Raw genomic sequence first — 17,076 nt, forward strand, 5'->3', positions numbered from 1 at the left:
AGTTTTCGGGTCCTTTTTGTATACAATTTATTTTTGGATCAAAAGTTTCCAATGTAATTGGTCATTTGCTATTGATAAGAGATTACTCTTTGAAACACGTGTACAACAAACCGCAGTTAACAATATTGATATGAAGGGAATTCTTATTTTTGATAAGTTTCCAAATTCGAGAGAAGTTCGAAATATACCGGTGTTTCTTTTAATTCCCAGTAGAGCTCTTAAACTAATAAAACAGTTAAATCTATGATAATAATATGATTCCTAACCTGGAACTATTATTCATGATTGACATTGAAAAGAAACGATTAAGTAAGGTATTAATGTGTGTAATCATATAGATAATCCTGTTGCAATATACATGTACCCAAGTTGAAGTCTCTCATATAAAATACAATTTTTACCCTAAAAATGTTACATGTGGCATATGTTACTTAAGGATTATGTGCTTCAACAAGAATCACAAGGGATCAACACTATAGATTATATTACGAATAAAAATTTCATACATTTAAATAATTTCAAAGCTGTTCGTCCTATGCAAAGTTAATAGATAATATCGACAATATCGGTAGGTCGGTTTTACAGTGTAGATTTAAAATAAAATTGTGTATGTGAGTATAATCTTGTTTGTATGGATTGATCTCTATAGCATTCAAACATTGCAAGAGTTTTGAATGATATATGATTTCCTTTTTGAATTCATAAGGTAAGGTCACAATAATGATTGAGTCATTCACTTGTCAAACATTATAATAGTTTTGTTTTGTCAAATTGAATTTGATTTATAAAAAAAGATATATCAAATCGAAAGTCTAAGCGCTGCTGTGTAATAAAATCAATAAGAAAATGGTTTGATTAAATAATTTTCATGATGTGAAAAATCGAGATAGTTTAAACAAAATATACTTTTTTTCTTCTTTTAAAATGTAGACATTTTGTAATATGTACAGGCTTGTACATCAATGTTTCTTTAAGTAGCACTCCAGCTAAGGATCATGCAAAATGTGATTCATGGGTAAAAAGCCTGCATATTTTTATTTTTGATATTTTGTTTCAAATGTCATAGTAAACAGAAATTAACATGTGGTTTTCATATAGCTTATGCTCTTAGGAGATAAAATTTATATAGAATGCACTGTAAATTTCAAAATTAAGGGAGATAACTCAGTAAATGACACTCAAATACAATAGAATCTACTGGATTTTCAATGTTGATTATCTCCTAAGAGCAGGCAGATTTGAATGAATAATTACACATTTCATAGTATAGACCCATAAAACAACTTAATTACAAAAATAAAAATAAGTAATCTTTTTGGGGTTGCATCGCATTTTTTCTAGATTTTGCATGATTCTTACAAAGATAACTACTTAAGTTGTAAACTTCAACATGACACTTATCAAACTTTAAACCTAATATAAATCTACACCGGTGATATTATAAAGTATTAGAAATCCATCAAAGTGGAGGAAAAAGAAGACTACAATATATGTTTAACTCTTATTACAAACTTTATCCATATACTGCGTCCATTTATATTGATTTTTCATAAATGTTTTAAAAAGTAAACATAGTCACATATAATTGTTTACGACTGTTAAAGTATTATTGAAATTCGATCTATTGACTGTTATTGTCTATAATACGGTATATTTCTCTATGCGTTTAAATAATTGAAATCATTGGAGTAGACATCGTACAAGGCTAAGGCCTTCGAGGGTAATTTTTAAATGCATAAGTCATCTCAGATAATTGTGTTCATATGCATTATTAAACAGCAAATAAAGAAATATTTCCTATGAATGTATATATAGTAACTGGCTTTGTACTGGTTACACACTTTCTATTTACAGCCTTTCATAATAAGTTTTTTGTGTTATACCCGGAAAAGCCGTTTCCATAGCTCACCATTAAGGAAGTAGAGACGTACATATATCAAAATGGTAAGTTTTGTTCTCTTTACAGTGTATTTTATTTTGTATATCTGCCAATTTAGTCCTTTTTATCTGGCTATATGTAACATTTTTGATCATTATTTCCCAAGACTTCTGACTTCAAGCTGGTCAATCCAAGACTTCATGCTAGTCAATATAATCTTGTTACATGTTTGCTTCTTTGTCAATCAAGATTATTCATACAATTCAGATATTTGGATTAGAGACGGGGTCGTTGGAATTATCTTAGGCGTTGTGTGGAACTTTTTTCTAATGCATTAGTATTTCTTGCTAATTGGATTGTCTTAAGCGAATGTATCATTGATTTTCTTTGAGTCATATTGTATTTTTTGCTGACAATTAATTAAATGTATGTATATTAAATATGACTAGAAAACTGAAAAATATGAAAACAGGCAACAGGGACGATCCCAACATGCGGAACTTGCATATAAAACTGAAATTAGAAAAAAGTATTCTTTGTAAACTTAACACTTATCATAATCTAACAATGCAATCAATATAAAATCGGTTCGGTTTGTTCAACCCTCCCCCTTTTCACACACACACACACACACACTTTTCCATAATTTTTCATCAAAAGCAGCAGCATCATAGTTTTATACAGCCTTATAAATACTCATAATTTTTATACTTGTTCTGAAAACAGATGTGACATATAATATATATATGTTATGAATGTGAAACATGTAATGATGCATTAGACGTCTAAAAATGTCATGAAATATAATAAGTATGGTTTATATTCAACAAAAACGAATTCTACACCTTTACACGCAGATCAATTACAGTTGTAATTACTATAACCGTGAACCTCTTTCAAATGTAAATGGCCGAATTGATCAAAGCGGTCCTCGACATTCTGTTTTTGTTTGTACATCGAATTTCTGATATGCTTTGTTTGTTTGTTTGATTGATAATGTCTCGACCGGAAGGGCAATTACGTTTTTACTGTTTGACATAATGGTCATGGCCTAAATTAGAGTACCAATACACATGCATGTGGTGATCTTCATTCGTGATTGTAAGTTTTTTTTTTGTTTACTTTAATGTATAAAAAAAGTTGCTTTTCTTTTCAATTTCTTTAATGAACTATAAATCTAATGCGACTAATCAAAACTAAGAAGACCTCCTTCCCCTTACTTTGAATTCGTTGGAGTTAATAGTCTGTCCAAAAAAAAAACTAGTACATGTAGATAATTTACTATTTTTACAAGAAAAACGCAAGAAAGAAACTATACAAATGCACCTATAAAAACAAGTCAAATTACTTCTAGCTTTGAACGTTCGGTCATTAATATGCATGTCAAAAATCCACCAACTTTACTTTTATTTCACATTCAGATTCGGTTTCAAACCACATAATCAGTATTGGTTTTCATTTGTATGTTGCTCTTTTGAGAAAAAAATATATAATCAGTACAAGCAATTAGCACTTTTCAAGAGTTATTGTTCTTGATTTTGTTCGATATGGTTGATTTTATTGGGATATTAATGTCTGATGTTCTCAAAAAGTGCAGATTTGAATATGGAAAGGAAAACTATTACGTAAAAATATAGGATATAAAGATTGAAAAAGCACCGTTCGTTCGATGGGTTTTTCTTCACAATGAGCCCCGTGCAGGTCCGGGTGTTAAAGGAATAGGCCTGCAGCAGCGCTAAGCTTGTCGTAAAAGGCGACTAAATAGTGCTCAGAACCCTAGCCGGGGGCTAGGGCGCTCTGCCCACAGAGCAACTGGGATGTGTGCCCCAGGTGGTGGAATGGGGTACCCCTGGCGCGTTACATGCTGGGGTGGTCAGGCTATAATACGGAAAACCTGACCGCAAACCATAGTGGTGCACCGTGTTGGGAAAGATGCCACGTTCCTCGCACGTTAAAGAACCCTACTGTGGTATTCTCCCGGAGTAGGAACCATAGGGCTCCGCCACGGGAGGCTAAATTGCCCGACCCTACCCACCTCTCCCTATTTCCAGTGGCAATCAAAATTTGTCGACCTCATTGTCCTTGTGTCCCATCCCTTTTTCATATCATCATCATTTCATGTTCATTTTATCATCAATTTCATGTTCATCGTCTGAATATAGCTGAAATATTGCTGCTCGGACGTTAAACCCCAACAAACAAACAAACAAACAATCTTCACCACGAATCACTTTATTATGGAGAGTGTCTGAACTTTACATAGCCTGGTACTTAAAAATAATAAATATAGTCTTGAAAAGAACACTTTTTGTACAGTATTTAATACTGTTGTTTCATTAAGTATTGGTATCAGATTTCAAAACAAAAACAATTTTTGGACTTCTAAAAGTCGTGTTCAAAAGACGAAGAAGCAGTAGAAAAAAAAACGTATATGGTGAAACGCAGCATGCAACAGCGTATCACATAAATACAAAATAGTAAAGACATTTATCGATATTCTAAAGGTCTTGAACAAGTGTTAACACACCTTAAAGTAAGATCTTAAAGGCTTCGACACTAGACTCTTCAGTCTGCGGGGTAGTCGATGATCATGTATTATATACACTATAAATAAATACTAAGGCCTGGAGTCCAAAACAAAAAAGAATTTACCTAGCAGAAGAAAATTGGGTATGCACAGAGACTACACACTTTTTTGTGTCTTTATACCGATGGCACAACAAATTAAGGTAATTTCGTAGTAAACAACGGATATCAAAATGAGACTAGATGAGGAATAAGTTGCACAAAGCTACATAACTGAAAACGTACAAAAATATAAACATTTGTTTTGTGTGTACTTGAGTATTGCTACATCTTCTAAAACTTTTTTTTTAGACACAACTGACTGAAGAACAGATTGCTGGTATGGTTATGTTTCTCGTGTTTTATAATAATTATTTTCATCCTGTATTAGAACACTTGCGTGTTGCATGTTCAAACATATGTATAGGAAGTTATTTTAAAAGTAGCACTACAGATAAGAATCATGCAAAATGTGATGTGTAGACAGATTGGAATGAATAATTATACATTTCATCGTATAGACCTATAAAACAACGTAATAATAAAAATAAAAAATGTGTAGCCTTTTTGGAGTGTATCGTATATTACAGCATTTGTATGCTTATTATAAAGACTACTACTTAATTTATAAAATCGTACAATGTTCCTGTAAACATATAGCTGTGCGGAAAGACGTGATACACCAATTAAGAAAAAAACACAGAAAGAAACGTTAAACTGAATGTAAATCACACATATTCAGGAAAAAACAAATTCACTTATTTAAAAATCGAACAATGCCATCATAATCTATATGTGGTCCTTGAAGAGCCGTGTAGACAATAGAGCATGTATTCCAAGATGTAAGCATTAAAAAAGAAGAAAGATGGCGGCCTCCTGTTGTCAATTTCCTTTTATTGATTGTATCAGCAAATTCGAAGTTTAACTAATTAATATCAATGCCATGATGCACTCTGTTTTCTTTTTATAGAGTTTAAGGAAGCCTTCCAAATGTTCGACAAAAATGGTGATGAAAAAATAAGTACAGAGGAGTTAGGAACCGTGATGAGAAATTTAGGTCAGAATCCTACACAGAAAGATTTAACGGAAATGATAATGGAAATTGATACAAACGGTAAGTTAAAAATAGTTACAGTATATCATTTCCTGGTCTTAGGGTTCCGAAATAAAAACTTTCATTGCATTATAATTTTTACTTAGTCATTTGATTATAACGACCATGGCTGGAAGTTTTCTTGTAGACAATTATGGTAGATGGCATCCTCTTCTTCTCTAGTCGTTAATTATTGTATCCTCTCCTACCCTAGTCGTTAGATATTACATCATCTCAACCCATAGCTGTTTGATCTTGTATCAACTCCTTCCCTGGTCATTAGATATTGTACCCTCTCCTTCAATAGTCGTATGATATTGTATCCTCTCCCTGCCTAGCCGTTAGGTATTATATTCCTTCCTTCCCTAGTCGTTAGTTAGTCGTTTGATACTTTAAAGGAGTGCCGTCGTTCTTTTACCCTGAATTTTATTATTTTTGTTGCCGTGGCCTTAGAACTAAGTTGAAGGCGTATTTACAATCATGGAAGACCTTTTGGTGATCTCTGTAAGCATTTATTATTTCTATAAAAGTTATACGATGGTACATTTGTTGTGTTTCACCATATCTGTTCCTTTTTTCTACTATCTATAAGATATTGTATTTCTTCTGTTCTTTTTAATTTACCACCACCTTAATCCCCACCATACTGAGAAATTTCATAATATATCCCCACTATACTGCAGTCAATATATATTTTACAGTAAAACCTTTCCAAACCGAACCCTAAATAAATAGAGAGCCTGCCTTAACACTTCGTATCAGTCTGAATGTATTTGAACCTGAGGTATTTGAACACATGTATAAACGAAAAAAATGTATATCTATTGAGCACAGTCGTTAACAATTGATTGATTGATTAATTAATTGTTGGTGTAATACGTCCAAGCAGCAATAATATCCAGGCGATGAACATGGAATGGATGATAAAACGGAACTGAAATAATGGGGAAATGAAAAATAGGATGGGACACAAGGATAATAGGGTCGACAAATTTTTACTGGAAATAGGGGAGGTGGGTAGGGTCTGGCAATTTAGCCTCCTGTGGCGGAGCCCAAAGGTTCCTACTCCTATCGAATACCACAGCAGGGTTCTTTAACGTGCGAGGAAGGTGGCATCTTTCCCAACACGTGGCACCACTATGGTTTGCGTATAATGGCCAGACTTCTCCATCGTGTAGCATGCCAGGATTACCCCATTCAACCACTTGATGCACACAACCAAGTTGCTCTGTGGGCAAAGCGACTTTGCCCTAGGCGAGTGTTCTCAGCACTTTTCAGTTGTCTTCTTGGATAAGTTTAGCGCTGTTACGGGTCTATTCTTTTGACATCAGGACCCGCACGCGGGTGTACAATTGAGAGAAGTCTTTTGTTGTCGTTATTATAATTTTTCTTCCAACAAACAGTTGAATTAATTGAACGGTTGTTAAAACTCAAGGAAATTATTCTCCAACATCTATAACTCATTCACTTGGAAATGAGGCTAATTGAATATGTCTACGTCAAACCAGTTGGTGCAAGATATGCTTCTGTGACATTCATAATGTTTTGGATTAATTTAAATACGATGATTCTTTTTTTCATCCAGGAAGCGGCTTTGTTGAATTCAACGAATTTGTAGAAATGATGAAAAATAAAATGAAAAGTACAGAAACTCAAAAAGAGGAGCTTCGAGAAGCATTTAAAATTTTCGATAAAAACGGTGATGGATATATCAATCCCGCAGAACTGAAAGTAGCTATGACAAATCTTGGAGAAAAATTGTCGGATGATGAAGCGATGGAAATGATTAATGCTGCTGATAGAGATGCCGATGGAAAAGTTAACTATCAAGGTAACACAGTCGTTAGTCATCTTCTAAATGGGTGAACTTAATTCAAGTGACTTATTGGCTGTTCTTGGACTGTACTAGCTTGGTTTCCTTCGTTATCGTTATCATTGGTGGGCGTTACTGTCTTAATTTTAGACAAAAAACACTCATTACGTCACGATAGTAGTGTTCAGTAAATTTATACTTCCGGCTCCTAATTACTGGTCGTTTAAGTAAGGAAACATTTTAGGAGTGAATAGAGGTTATACACTTACAAAGAACATAGCTCAATTTTATCTGTAAGAAGTAAGGGTTTATACATATAGAATATGTTACATAAGGAAAATGTTTTAGTGAATAGTTAAAGGCATAGTATCTACTGCAATTCTTTACAAAGACAGACTACAAAAAAAAAAAAGAGAGAGAAAAATTGAAATCGAAAGTCATTATGTTTGGCAAAGAGTTTGGCAGATACGTTTTGGAAATCGCAATCCTTAAAACAATTGCACGTGTCGTAACTAATCTCCTCCGCAGACCTATAACCGCTTCCTAACTTATTATGGATCACTCCGCTAACTTATAGGAGGGCTGTGAGCTTTGAGACAAGACAAGTGAATATACTCTTTGCGCAGAAAGCTGTGTCATAACTTGTGTTAAGTTTGCTTCTTTTCTTTATTTTTCAGAATTTGTAGACATGATGACAAAATGAATACCAACGCAATGGATAATAGATACACTATAGAATGAGCAAATGTTTTGCTCTAAAAAACTAAAAACTTAAATATTTATTACGTGTCAGTTATAGGAATTCTTTTATATATTTATACAGTATTTCTGTAAACAATCATTAAAATTGTTGGAAACTACTCAGTTTTGAAGCCATTATAAAAGTTCTACCTTTGCCCGACCGTATGTGTCAATGACGGTAAGTAATTACAGTCAAACCTATCTTACGTGACTATCATAGGGAGAGAAAAATTGTGGTCACAAAAGACAGGTGGTCTTAAAGACATATCCTACTACTGTTTCTGTTGCTTTGAACGTTATTATTTCGCAATACGTCTATATATGACGGTGACGAGATCCGGGGAATGTAGTCGACGTGACGGTCGGACGGCCTATCAAAAAAAGTATAAACCAAAAGTGGAAAAATTGAAAACTGTATATAGGGAAAAGCAGGTTATCATATATATATATATATATATATATATATATATATATATATCTATATATATATATATATATATATATATATATGGATAAGTTTGTATTAATAATTTCAAAAGGGAGATCAGTGTATTTGGTAGGTTTATAAGAAAAATATTGTCGACTTCGAATTTTACGGTGGTAATAAAGAGAAAAGAACTAGAACTAGGGCACTAAAAAAAGATATTTCGATGGAACCAGGGACAAATGAAACAAAAGAACATTGTCATAAAGTATTTCATCGTTGTTGATTTGGATTAATTCATGATGCCCAACCAGTTAAGTTTAAATCTATCCAAATTTCAAACTATTCCACAGCTTTACATTAATCTAACTCAATTACCAACATGACATACTAAGTATAACTTTCTAAAGCGTGGAAAGTTAAGCCTATCTAAGTATGTTCCATTAAAAAGGACTTGGAAAATTAGTACCGATACAGGTGATACAAACAAGTAGAATTTTTAGGTCAAAACAGCATTAAGAATATCAAGGAGGACAACAGATGAATGTCAAATTGTACAATACGAAAAAACTAAAAATACAAACAGGAAAACGGAGAACAGCTTAAACCCCACACAAAACCTGGGATGAACACAGCTGACCCGGAAGTGTAAGCAGTTCCTGCTTCTTGCCAATCGGAAATGGCATGCATGAATCATTTTATGAAGACTGCTACTTAAAGTACATTAGTGAACATTAGTTATATTACTGTAACAGATAAAATCCCACAAACGTCTTCTTAATCTTGACGCTTTGTTTGGGTTCTCTGAGATAAATCATGTAAATTTGTTTGTAAACAATTTTGGTTTTCTTTTTTGTTTTTAATGTTAATAAAGTTCCCTTATTACTCCAGAATTGAAGTATTTTGAAGAACGCATATTTTCTTTGTGCATCGACCATGAAAACTCCATAAAAGATTGTTTTAGGCAAAAAGACTTTTTTTTGTTGCGTCATCAATTTAATTTGTACAATGAAAATATACAACACTTTACAGCACATTTAAGTGTGAGTCTCTCTAAGAATCAGGCAGTGGGTGAAACATAATATGCCAAAAATCACCATTTTGAAAGTTTACTTTGACTACTTTCACTTCTATCATGTTGGTGCATTGAGTTATAATTTCATTGAAATGCACTGAAAATGAATATTTCAGGGGGCAGATAACTCTGTCAAAAGCTTCATTTTTCTAACATTCTATTTAAAAAATTATGAGCAAATCCATTGATGCTGACATCAAACAAAGGTCTTTTCAAATAGAGAAAGCATCCTTGAGTTAAATTATATTGTCAGGTTGGTGGATTTTTGACATGCAGGTTTATTATTTTTCCCATTTTGCTTGATTCTTACAAATACTTACACTTAATATTCTTAATAACTATATTCAGAGTCTCAATATTATGAAATTGTTCATTTTATTCAACGGGGCCTTATGCTTTCAACAATGTTATTATCTGTGTAACAGTGTTGTCGTTATTAATAGGAAGACATCAAAAAGTCCATTGCTATTTATAGAAATTCCTTAATCGAATTTTCGTAATTAGTAACATGGAAGTGTTGGGGTGTCAGAATCTTGATACATGTTCAACTATTTAAGAGAAATTACGAAATATGTCAAATAGACATACATGTACATGTAAATCTCCGCCTTCACACTACATAGTGATTTCATAATACAACAAACAGTCAAAGTTTTGGTTAACGACGTTATCAACACATGTATATTTAAATACCCCATATTCTTTTTCATTGATTTATATATAAACTATAAAGACCACTAATACACATTGACTTTTGTCAAAATATCAGAGAGCTCTAACAATGGTAAGTGATCTCATATTTTTGTTTCAATTCTATTTTGGTTAAATATTATTAAGTTCTGAAAGGTAAAGAAGGGAGGGTTTCGGGAAACCCCCTTTTTGTTGGAAACTTTAGTTTTTTTTGGGTTTTTTTTTTTATTTTGTGCAAAATATGGACAAAAATAGCAAATGACAGCTTCGTACCACCCTTTTTTCTTGTAGACATCTTGACCTACCCTTTTCAAAATCTCTGGATCCGCCCCTGGGAAGTGTGTCAACAATAGCATATTTTCATTGTTAAATAAACTCTTCTTATGTTTTCGATTTAAACATGATTTACAGCTCTAGCCGTCCATTTTCTGGGTGTTCATGAAATAATTATGCTGTGTTTCTGTTAGAGAGTAATCAAGGGAACCACGGTTATAGCGGTAATCAAAAGAATGTAATCCAGGGGCAAAATCAGACATGGAAAACAGATATACACAACAAAGAACATAAAGTAACTAAAATCATAAATACAAAGTAACAAAAGCAAATGAGCAACTCGGACTCCACTAAAAACTGGGAGTATGGACCAGGTGCACCGGTAGGGTAAGCGACCTCTGCTTTTCTACAGTCGTTTGCCATGAATGAGTTCGCAAAATGGCCGCGTCGAACTGTCTTGATAATAAAATCACAACAATACCATGCATATTTCTATTATAAAAGCTTAAATGTACTTACATGAAAACATTCATACTTTGTTATATGTCCATGTGAACTTAATACAGTCCGTACTCTCTTGGGCAAACTTGCGTAAAGGCTTCTAATGTAGTGCAAAGGTAGACGAATCCAAATATCAAGAACCACTCTTTCCATGTCGGCAGCGTTATAAATTTCATTTACCCTTCTTTGAACCCGAGCTTAAAACCACTTCCACACATTTTCAATAATATTGATATCTGGACTTTGAGGTGGCCATGGTAAAGTATTTATATCATTTCCTTGTTTACATTGATTTGACCGCAACGAGACGTGGCAAGGTGCATTGTCTTCTTGAAAAGTCCATCGACAATTTGAGAAGTGCCGAGCAACAACAGGCCACAAAAATTCATCAAGAACAGATATATACTTTTCGCTATAAATGTTTCCTTGCACAGGTGTAAGAGTCCCCACTCCATAGTACGTTATACAGCCCCAAAACATCATTGATGCACGGCAATTAGTCTCCAAGTCACCACGAACACCAACACATTCTGGACGGTAGATTTGCGCCAGACATAAATTTTATTGTTTTTTCCCAATATTATCTTTGTTTCATCACTAAAAATGATTGAAGACCAATTATTTTGAACTGTCCAGTGAAGTTTTTCTCGGCAAAAGCGCCTCCGTTTCTCACGATTTATCACATATATTATGGTTTTCTTGAAAAAGATCCGGCGTTTGTGCCCCTCATGAAGAAATCGTCTACAAACAGTTCTGGTTGACAAATCACATCCAGTTCTAGCATTAAATCTAGCAGTAAGATCTCTTAATGTTTGTCTACGATAGGACTTTACTGACTGAAACAAAATCATGTCGTCCCTCGGTGTCTTCTTCCTAGGTCCTCCACTTCGAGGTAAATTTTCGATGTCTCCTCTTTCTCGCCACTGCTTGAGAAATTTTTGAATTGTTCTGCTATTCAGTTTGGTTGCGTGAGCAATCTTATAACTGGAAATTCCGTCATTTGACATGGCAATTATGATTTCTTTTTGCTCCTTTGTCATTTCTTTTCCGTGCCGAGCCATGTTGCCAAGCAGACGATAAGTCCCCTTTACCAGAGGGGAATAACCAAAATTCGGGTACCTGCCGAGAGGCGATTATAAGTTTAGAGTAGTGCAGGGAAAAATCCATGATGTATTTCGCTATTTAACAAGGAAGGAAGACAAAAATAATGTTGGTGGGGTCTGTGAGTTTTGATGATGTCGCCATTTTGCGAACTCATTCATGGCAAACGACTGTAGAAACACCTGCCGAGTTGCTCATAAAAAGCCAAGTCCGGGGTAGACGAACGAGGAAAGGAAAAGTATGACCCGTTGAATAAATCAGTTTTCATGGTGTAGATGGATACACCATTAAGATCCACGAGTTCATGATGACGACCATAAAACTTCTGTAGTGATGACTTCAATCTTGTAGCAACATAACCCTGTTCCAGAAGCTTATTTGTTAGAGTTCTAGCGCGATACAAAAAGTCTGCGTAGTTTCGGCAACGTTAGAGGACGTTAATGGTTGTAATATACATGTATACGAATTATTTTTTCCGTAAATCAGGAAAAACGGAAAATTTGAAATTTCGAAAAATGACTGGTACATGTGTATAAGTCTCTTTTAAGGCACGTCAGTCAATACGAGTATAATGAATTTGAAACATTTTAACTTAGAACATGGTTGGTATGAACCTCTTTTGTCATATAGCAAAACGATACATTTGAAACATTTTAACTTTTAATGACTCAATGACTGACCAATAAATACTAAACGACTGTTTATATCCGAGCTTTTAATTTAAAGTTTTGTCAAAATGAATTAGTTTAGTAGAATTAAAGATCCTTTCTGAAAGTCCCTTACTCAAGAAAAATCTTTGCAGAAGAATATCATATATCCCACCAAAGTGTGAAGGGTTTGATTCTTCTTTAACCCATCCTAATTAATGTAAAATTGCAGAAAACTCAGATATTAAAAAAACACAAATATATCTTTAAAACAGTATCATATGTATCTACAAATAAAGCAAAGATATTTACTTTTAGGCTAAATATGGATTGACAGAAGATCAGCATGAACGTAAGTATATGATTAGGATACTTGTTGAGCATTCAAATATGATACAACTAAATAAACAAACAGAAATCATAACTTAAAAAATAAGTCTGAAAAGTCAAGACAACCATCACAATCGGAACTACTCAGCCAATTTCGTTACACAGGAGAAAAAACTCGGATACACTAGGCGGAAGAATCGATCCGGAATTTGTCCGATCCGATTCTAAAATAACAGCTTTATTTAATAAACACATGTTGAATGTTTTTCTGCAATACTTTTTTTGTGGCTCCAAATTTCTTATTAGAGTTACTCTTCTTTGTTTATAGTGATATTGTTCAGGGTAACACTACAATGCCGGCAATTAATTCAATAAGAAATTGGCAATTAATTCAATAAGAAATTATCTTTTCTGCATACGAGAATATTTTTAGTGTAGCGGAAATGGCCGAGAAGTACCGGTTGGCAACCATCTGTAGTTATTATAATTATGAGACTTGCATATGATACAAGCATCGATGTACTAAAGTATATGACTTTCATCACATAAAATGTTCCATGTACCAATGTCCAAGAGCGGAAACCCTGTCACATCACTTGTTACGAGTAGCAAAGATAAACGATATGCTACAGCCAAACATGTTTTACTGCCCACCTGTATTCAACAATAACATTTCTTAAAAGACTATGACTTCGAGTTCCCTGCATATCGCATGTGAAGACCGCCCGACCTGTGTGACCAATATTTTACTCTCCCTTGAAAGGTCACTTAAATAGGTTTCACTGTATTTTGGTTGCGTTCTTTGTTATAAGTTGAATCTTATAGTGCTGAAAACTTATAAATGTCTGCTAATTGTAAGTCTCTGTAAGAATCAGGCAAACGGGGAAAATCAGAAACATTCATGTCAATACTCCACTGCTCTGACAATATATGTTTTCTCTATCTGAGAACAGCATTATTTGATCTCTGCTAAATTTTTCAATAAAATGTTAGGAAAAAAAGAAATTTTTGAGAGAGTTATCTGCCCTTTTAATGTTCATTATCAGTGCCTCCAATATACCATATATGAAAAATATTGTCTTACAGAGACTGACGATTAAAACGTATGCTTTTCATTTTTCAGATATTACTGCCACATTTAATTGGTTCGACAAAAATGGCGATGGTAAAATCGACGTCAAAGAAATGGGAATAGCTCTAAGGTTGGAAGGACAGAATCCGACGGAAAAAGAAATCCAAGATATGGTCGACGCAATAGATTTGAATGGTATGTATTATGAAATCAGTATTACAACTGATATTAGAAGTTCTGGTAATTGTCAGGTTAGCACGCATGTTAAATTGATGTTAAATCTATAATGTTGAACAAATACTAACAATGAAACAAAACACAATAAAGCAAAGATGAAAAATGAACGCCATAATAAAATAAGCACCCACAGAACAAGGAAAGAAAAAGTAAAACTTTGCAATGTTTCTTTTTTTTCTTATTTTCCCCCTTTTTTTTTTATAAATATCCTTACTGGAGTGTAGATTCAGCGAGTTTCAAAATGCTAATAAGTAGACATCATGAATGAGTAAAAATTCTATTTCCGGCAACGCCATGAAACAGAACATATTCATTTATGGAATAAGGTGAAAAATATGAAATATTGTATTTCATAAAATCAATAATATTAAGCATATATTTGTACAAGAATTGTACAAGAAAGGACTCAAGTAATATAACTTCTGTTATATAGGGGATGGGCTTATCAGTTTTGATGAATACATGAAAATGATGGCGGAAACGGTGCTTAAAACGGATACTAAGAAAGCGCTAAAAGAAGCATTTAAAGTATTTGATAAGAATGGTGACGGTAGAATTTGTGCCAAAGAATTAACCGAAGCCCTTACGAGAGTTGGAGAAACACTAACGAGAGAGGAAGTAACAGAACTTATGAAAAACGTTGATATAGACAAGAACGGATCACTTTGTTATAACGGTAAGTACATTTTATATTTACATTCTAGGGTTGGATCTAGGGGTTTCAAAAATGTGGGTTTCCAGAGAGGTTCTTAGAACAACGTAGGTTCCAGGCTGTTATTTTCTCATTTTTTTAAAATTTTGCACGAACTTAACTAAAATTATTAACAAAAAGAGGGTCCGACACCCCTTGGATTCGACAATGAATACTATTATATCAGAGTAGTTCATTTTGACGATATTATTACAATTACATTCTTACTTTTTAACGTCATTTTATTTTTAGGGTTACGTTTTTTGGTCGTATACATACATGTAAGATGTTAAATGCAAAATCTATTTTATTTTTCTTATTTTTTTTTCATTTTCAGAGTTTGTCTTGTTGATGACGGATCTACACCCTGATGACTCTAATAGCCAGAAATAAAAATTCAAACTTCCGTTAAATAACCAAAGTTTAACGAAGTGGAAAATTACATACTTCGCTATGGAATCAATTGCCATGTTGCGGGAGCAAACTGCAATGTTATTTAAAGCAAAAGGTCTTGCCATGACAGATCATTTAAGTGTTTGAAAAATTCTGAATAGCAATATTAATATGCAATTTAAATTATTTATCTTTATTGTTAATGTGTGTGTGTGTGTGTTATGATAAATTATTTCATAATGTACAGAAAAATTCTTACTTGTTATTGTTGCAAACCTAAAATTAAAATTTAAACCAAAGCATGAAAGACAATGCCCTTAATTCCGCTGTATGCATAGATTTTCAAAGGCAATATATGGCATAAAGTGTTGGTCACGATACAATTAAATGTATAAATCCAAATCCCTCGGGCATCATGCATTTAACGTCGTTCAACTTATTCGTAACCAGAGAAGAAAATCTGAAAATACACAGACGTTTTGTTCTGTGTTCAACTTTTCAAAGAAAGACATATTTACATTTTGTTTCAAGATTAAAGTCAAAGTTTCCAGAATATGAAATATGGCCTGGGTCATAACACCTAAACAGGTAAAATATTGGTTTCGCATACATACACTGTTTTTATAGTACGTAATGTCGATTTTTATTTTATGTCTGTTTATACTTCCGTTGATTTCTTTGGCTCCCTTTTATTCTCCGCTATTGGTATCGCTTTGTCTAAACCTTATTAAACACACAAGCAGTGTAGTTATTGGAAGCTTTACCTACCCTTGCTAATTGTTTTACGCAATGCATACAGAAATTGTACCAAATGTTGGTTTTTCGCGCTATAAATGCTTGTACCGAGTCGGGGCCATTTCGGTTGTTTCCGACTTCTCGGTTTTTGCCTTGATATTGCCATTTGTTCATTGTCCGTCCTTCTTTTGACAATAGCCTGAAGTTTTTACCAATTAATTCGATCACTTTGTTATTACCATTTATTTTCTTTAACAAGCAAACGTTGTAATTGTAGGCAATTTTTATTGGGTAGGAAACCATATGCCGTACATGTAAATCAAATTATTAACATGAATGATACTGACTAAATAATAAATAAATTATTAGAAACAGAGTCAGTCTCTTACCGATGGTACGGGTGCACCCAGCAATCAATTTCATGGCACATGAAAGCATATGCCTTACATCAAATTATTAGCATTAATATAACTGACTAAATAATAAATAAGTTATCTTAGACAGAGAGTCTGTCTCCTACCAATTGGTACGGATGCACCTAAGTCCACACAGGTAAACGTCCCCATACAGTGGTATAGGTGACCCAAACCTTCAGGAGGAATTTATTTTATGTCCTTAACGTGATAATTAATGCTTTTTTATTGAATGAGTGCGACGTATTCTCATCAAAATAACACATAAACAAAATATAAACTCAAGGTTTTGTATTTTTACTTCATATGTAAGTAGAAACGTGTTTATGAAATAGATGCGATCATTGCCAACATAGCTTAGTGATATGCCGCAATGCAGTTGAAAGTCAAAGGCCGCAATGCA

The 17,076-nt window shown here is 33.5% G+C and overlaps 2 protein-coding genes across 4 annotated transcripts; both read left to right on the forward strand.

Annotated features, from left to right (window-relative positions):
• The first annotated feature begins 501 nt into the window (after nucleotides 1-501).
• LOC148626079 (calmodulin-like) lies at nucleotides 502-8,210 on the forward strand. 3 transcript variants are annotated; one of them, XM_088569706.1, is made up of 6 exons: nucleotides 502-568; nucleotides 1,855-1,944; nucleotides 4,757-4,784; nucleotides 5,415-5,558; nucleotides 7,123-7,368; nucleotides 8,028-8,210. In XM_088569706.1, exons 2-6 carry the CDS (start codon nucleotides 1,942-1,944, stop codon nucleotides 8,051-8,053), a joined length of 447 nt encoding a protein of 148 aa, XP_088425832.1. In that variant the 5' UTR covers nucleotides 502-568; nucleotides 1,855-1,941; the 3' UTR covers nucleotides 8,054-8,210. The 3 variants fall into 3 exon arrangements, with proteins under 3 accessions (XP_088425832.1, XP_088425831.1, XP_088425830.1); XM_088569705.1 differs by having other exon boundaries at nucleotides 535-611; XM_088569704.1 differs by lacking the exon at nucleotides 502-568 and adding an exon at nucleotides 573-706.
• Nucleotides 8,211-10,307: 2,097 nt separating this feature from the next.
• On the forward strand, nucleotides 10,308-17,023 carry LOC148626080 (neo-calmodulin-like). Its single transcript, XM_088569708.1, has 5 exons — nucleotides 10,308-10,374; nucleotides 13,121-13,154; nucleotides 14,256-14,399; nucleotides 14,875-15,117; nucleotides 15,470-17,023. The coding sequence occupies exons 1-5, from the start codon at nucleotides 10,372-10,374 to the stop codon at nucleotides 15,523-15,525; spliced, it is 480 nt and encodes a 159-aa protein (XP_088425834.1). The 5' UTR covers nucleotides 10,308-10,371; the 3' UTR covers nucleotides 15,526-17,023.
• The last annotated feature ends 53 nt before the right edge of the window (nucleotides 17,024-17,076 follow it).

The sequence above is a fragment of the Perna viridis genome, chromosome 2 (genome assembly GCF_037379345.1).
Source record: "Perna viridis isolate PV_CMFRI_1.1 ecotype Kerala chromosome 2, ASM3737934v1, whole genome shotgun sequence".
Classification (NCBI taxonomy): domain Eukaryota; kingdom Metazoa; phylum Mollusca; class Bivalvia; order Mytilida; family Mytilidae; genus Perna; species Perna viridis.

Coding starts and splice junctions, on each gene's coding strand:
- LOC148626080 (XM_088569708.1), top strand. Junction 14,400..14,874: donor CGACGCAATAGATTTGAATG/GTATGTATTATG, acceptor TCTGTTATATAG/GGGATGGGCTTATCAGTTTT. Junction 15,118..15,469: donor CGGATCACTTTGTTATAACG/GTAAGTACATTT, acceptor TTTCATTTTCAG/AGTTTGTCTTGTTGATGACG.
- LOC148626079 (XM_088569706.1), top strand. Junction 4,785..5,414: donor GACTGAAGAACAGATTGCTG/GTATGGTTATGT, acceptor TTCTTTTTATAG/AGTTTAAGGAAGCCTTCCAA. Junction 7,369..8,027: donor TGGAAAAGTTAACTATCAAG/GTAACACAGTCG, acceptor TTTATTTTTCAG/AATTTGTAGACATGATGACA.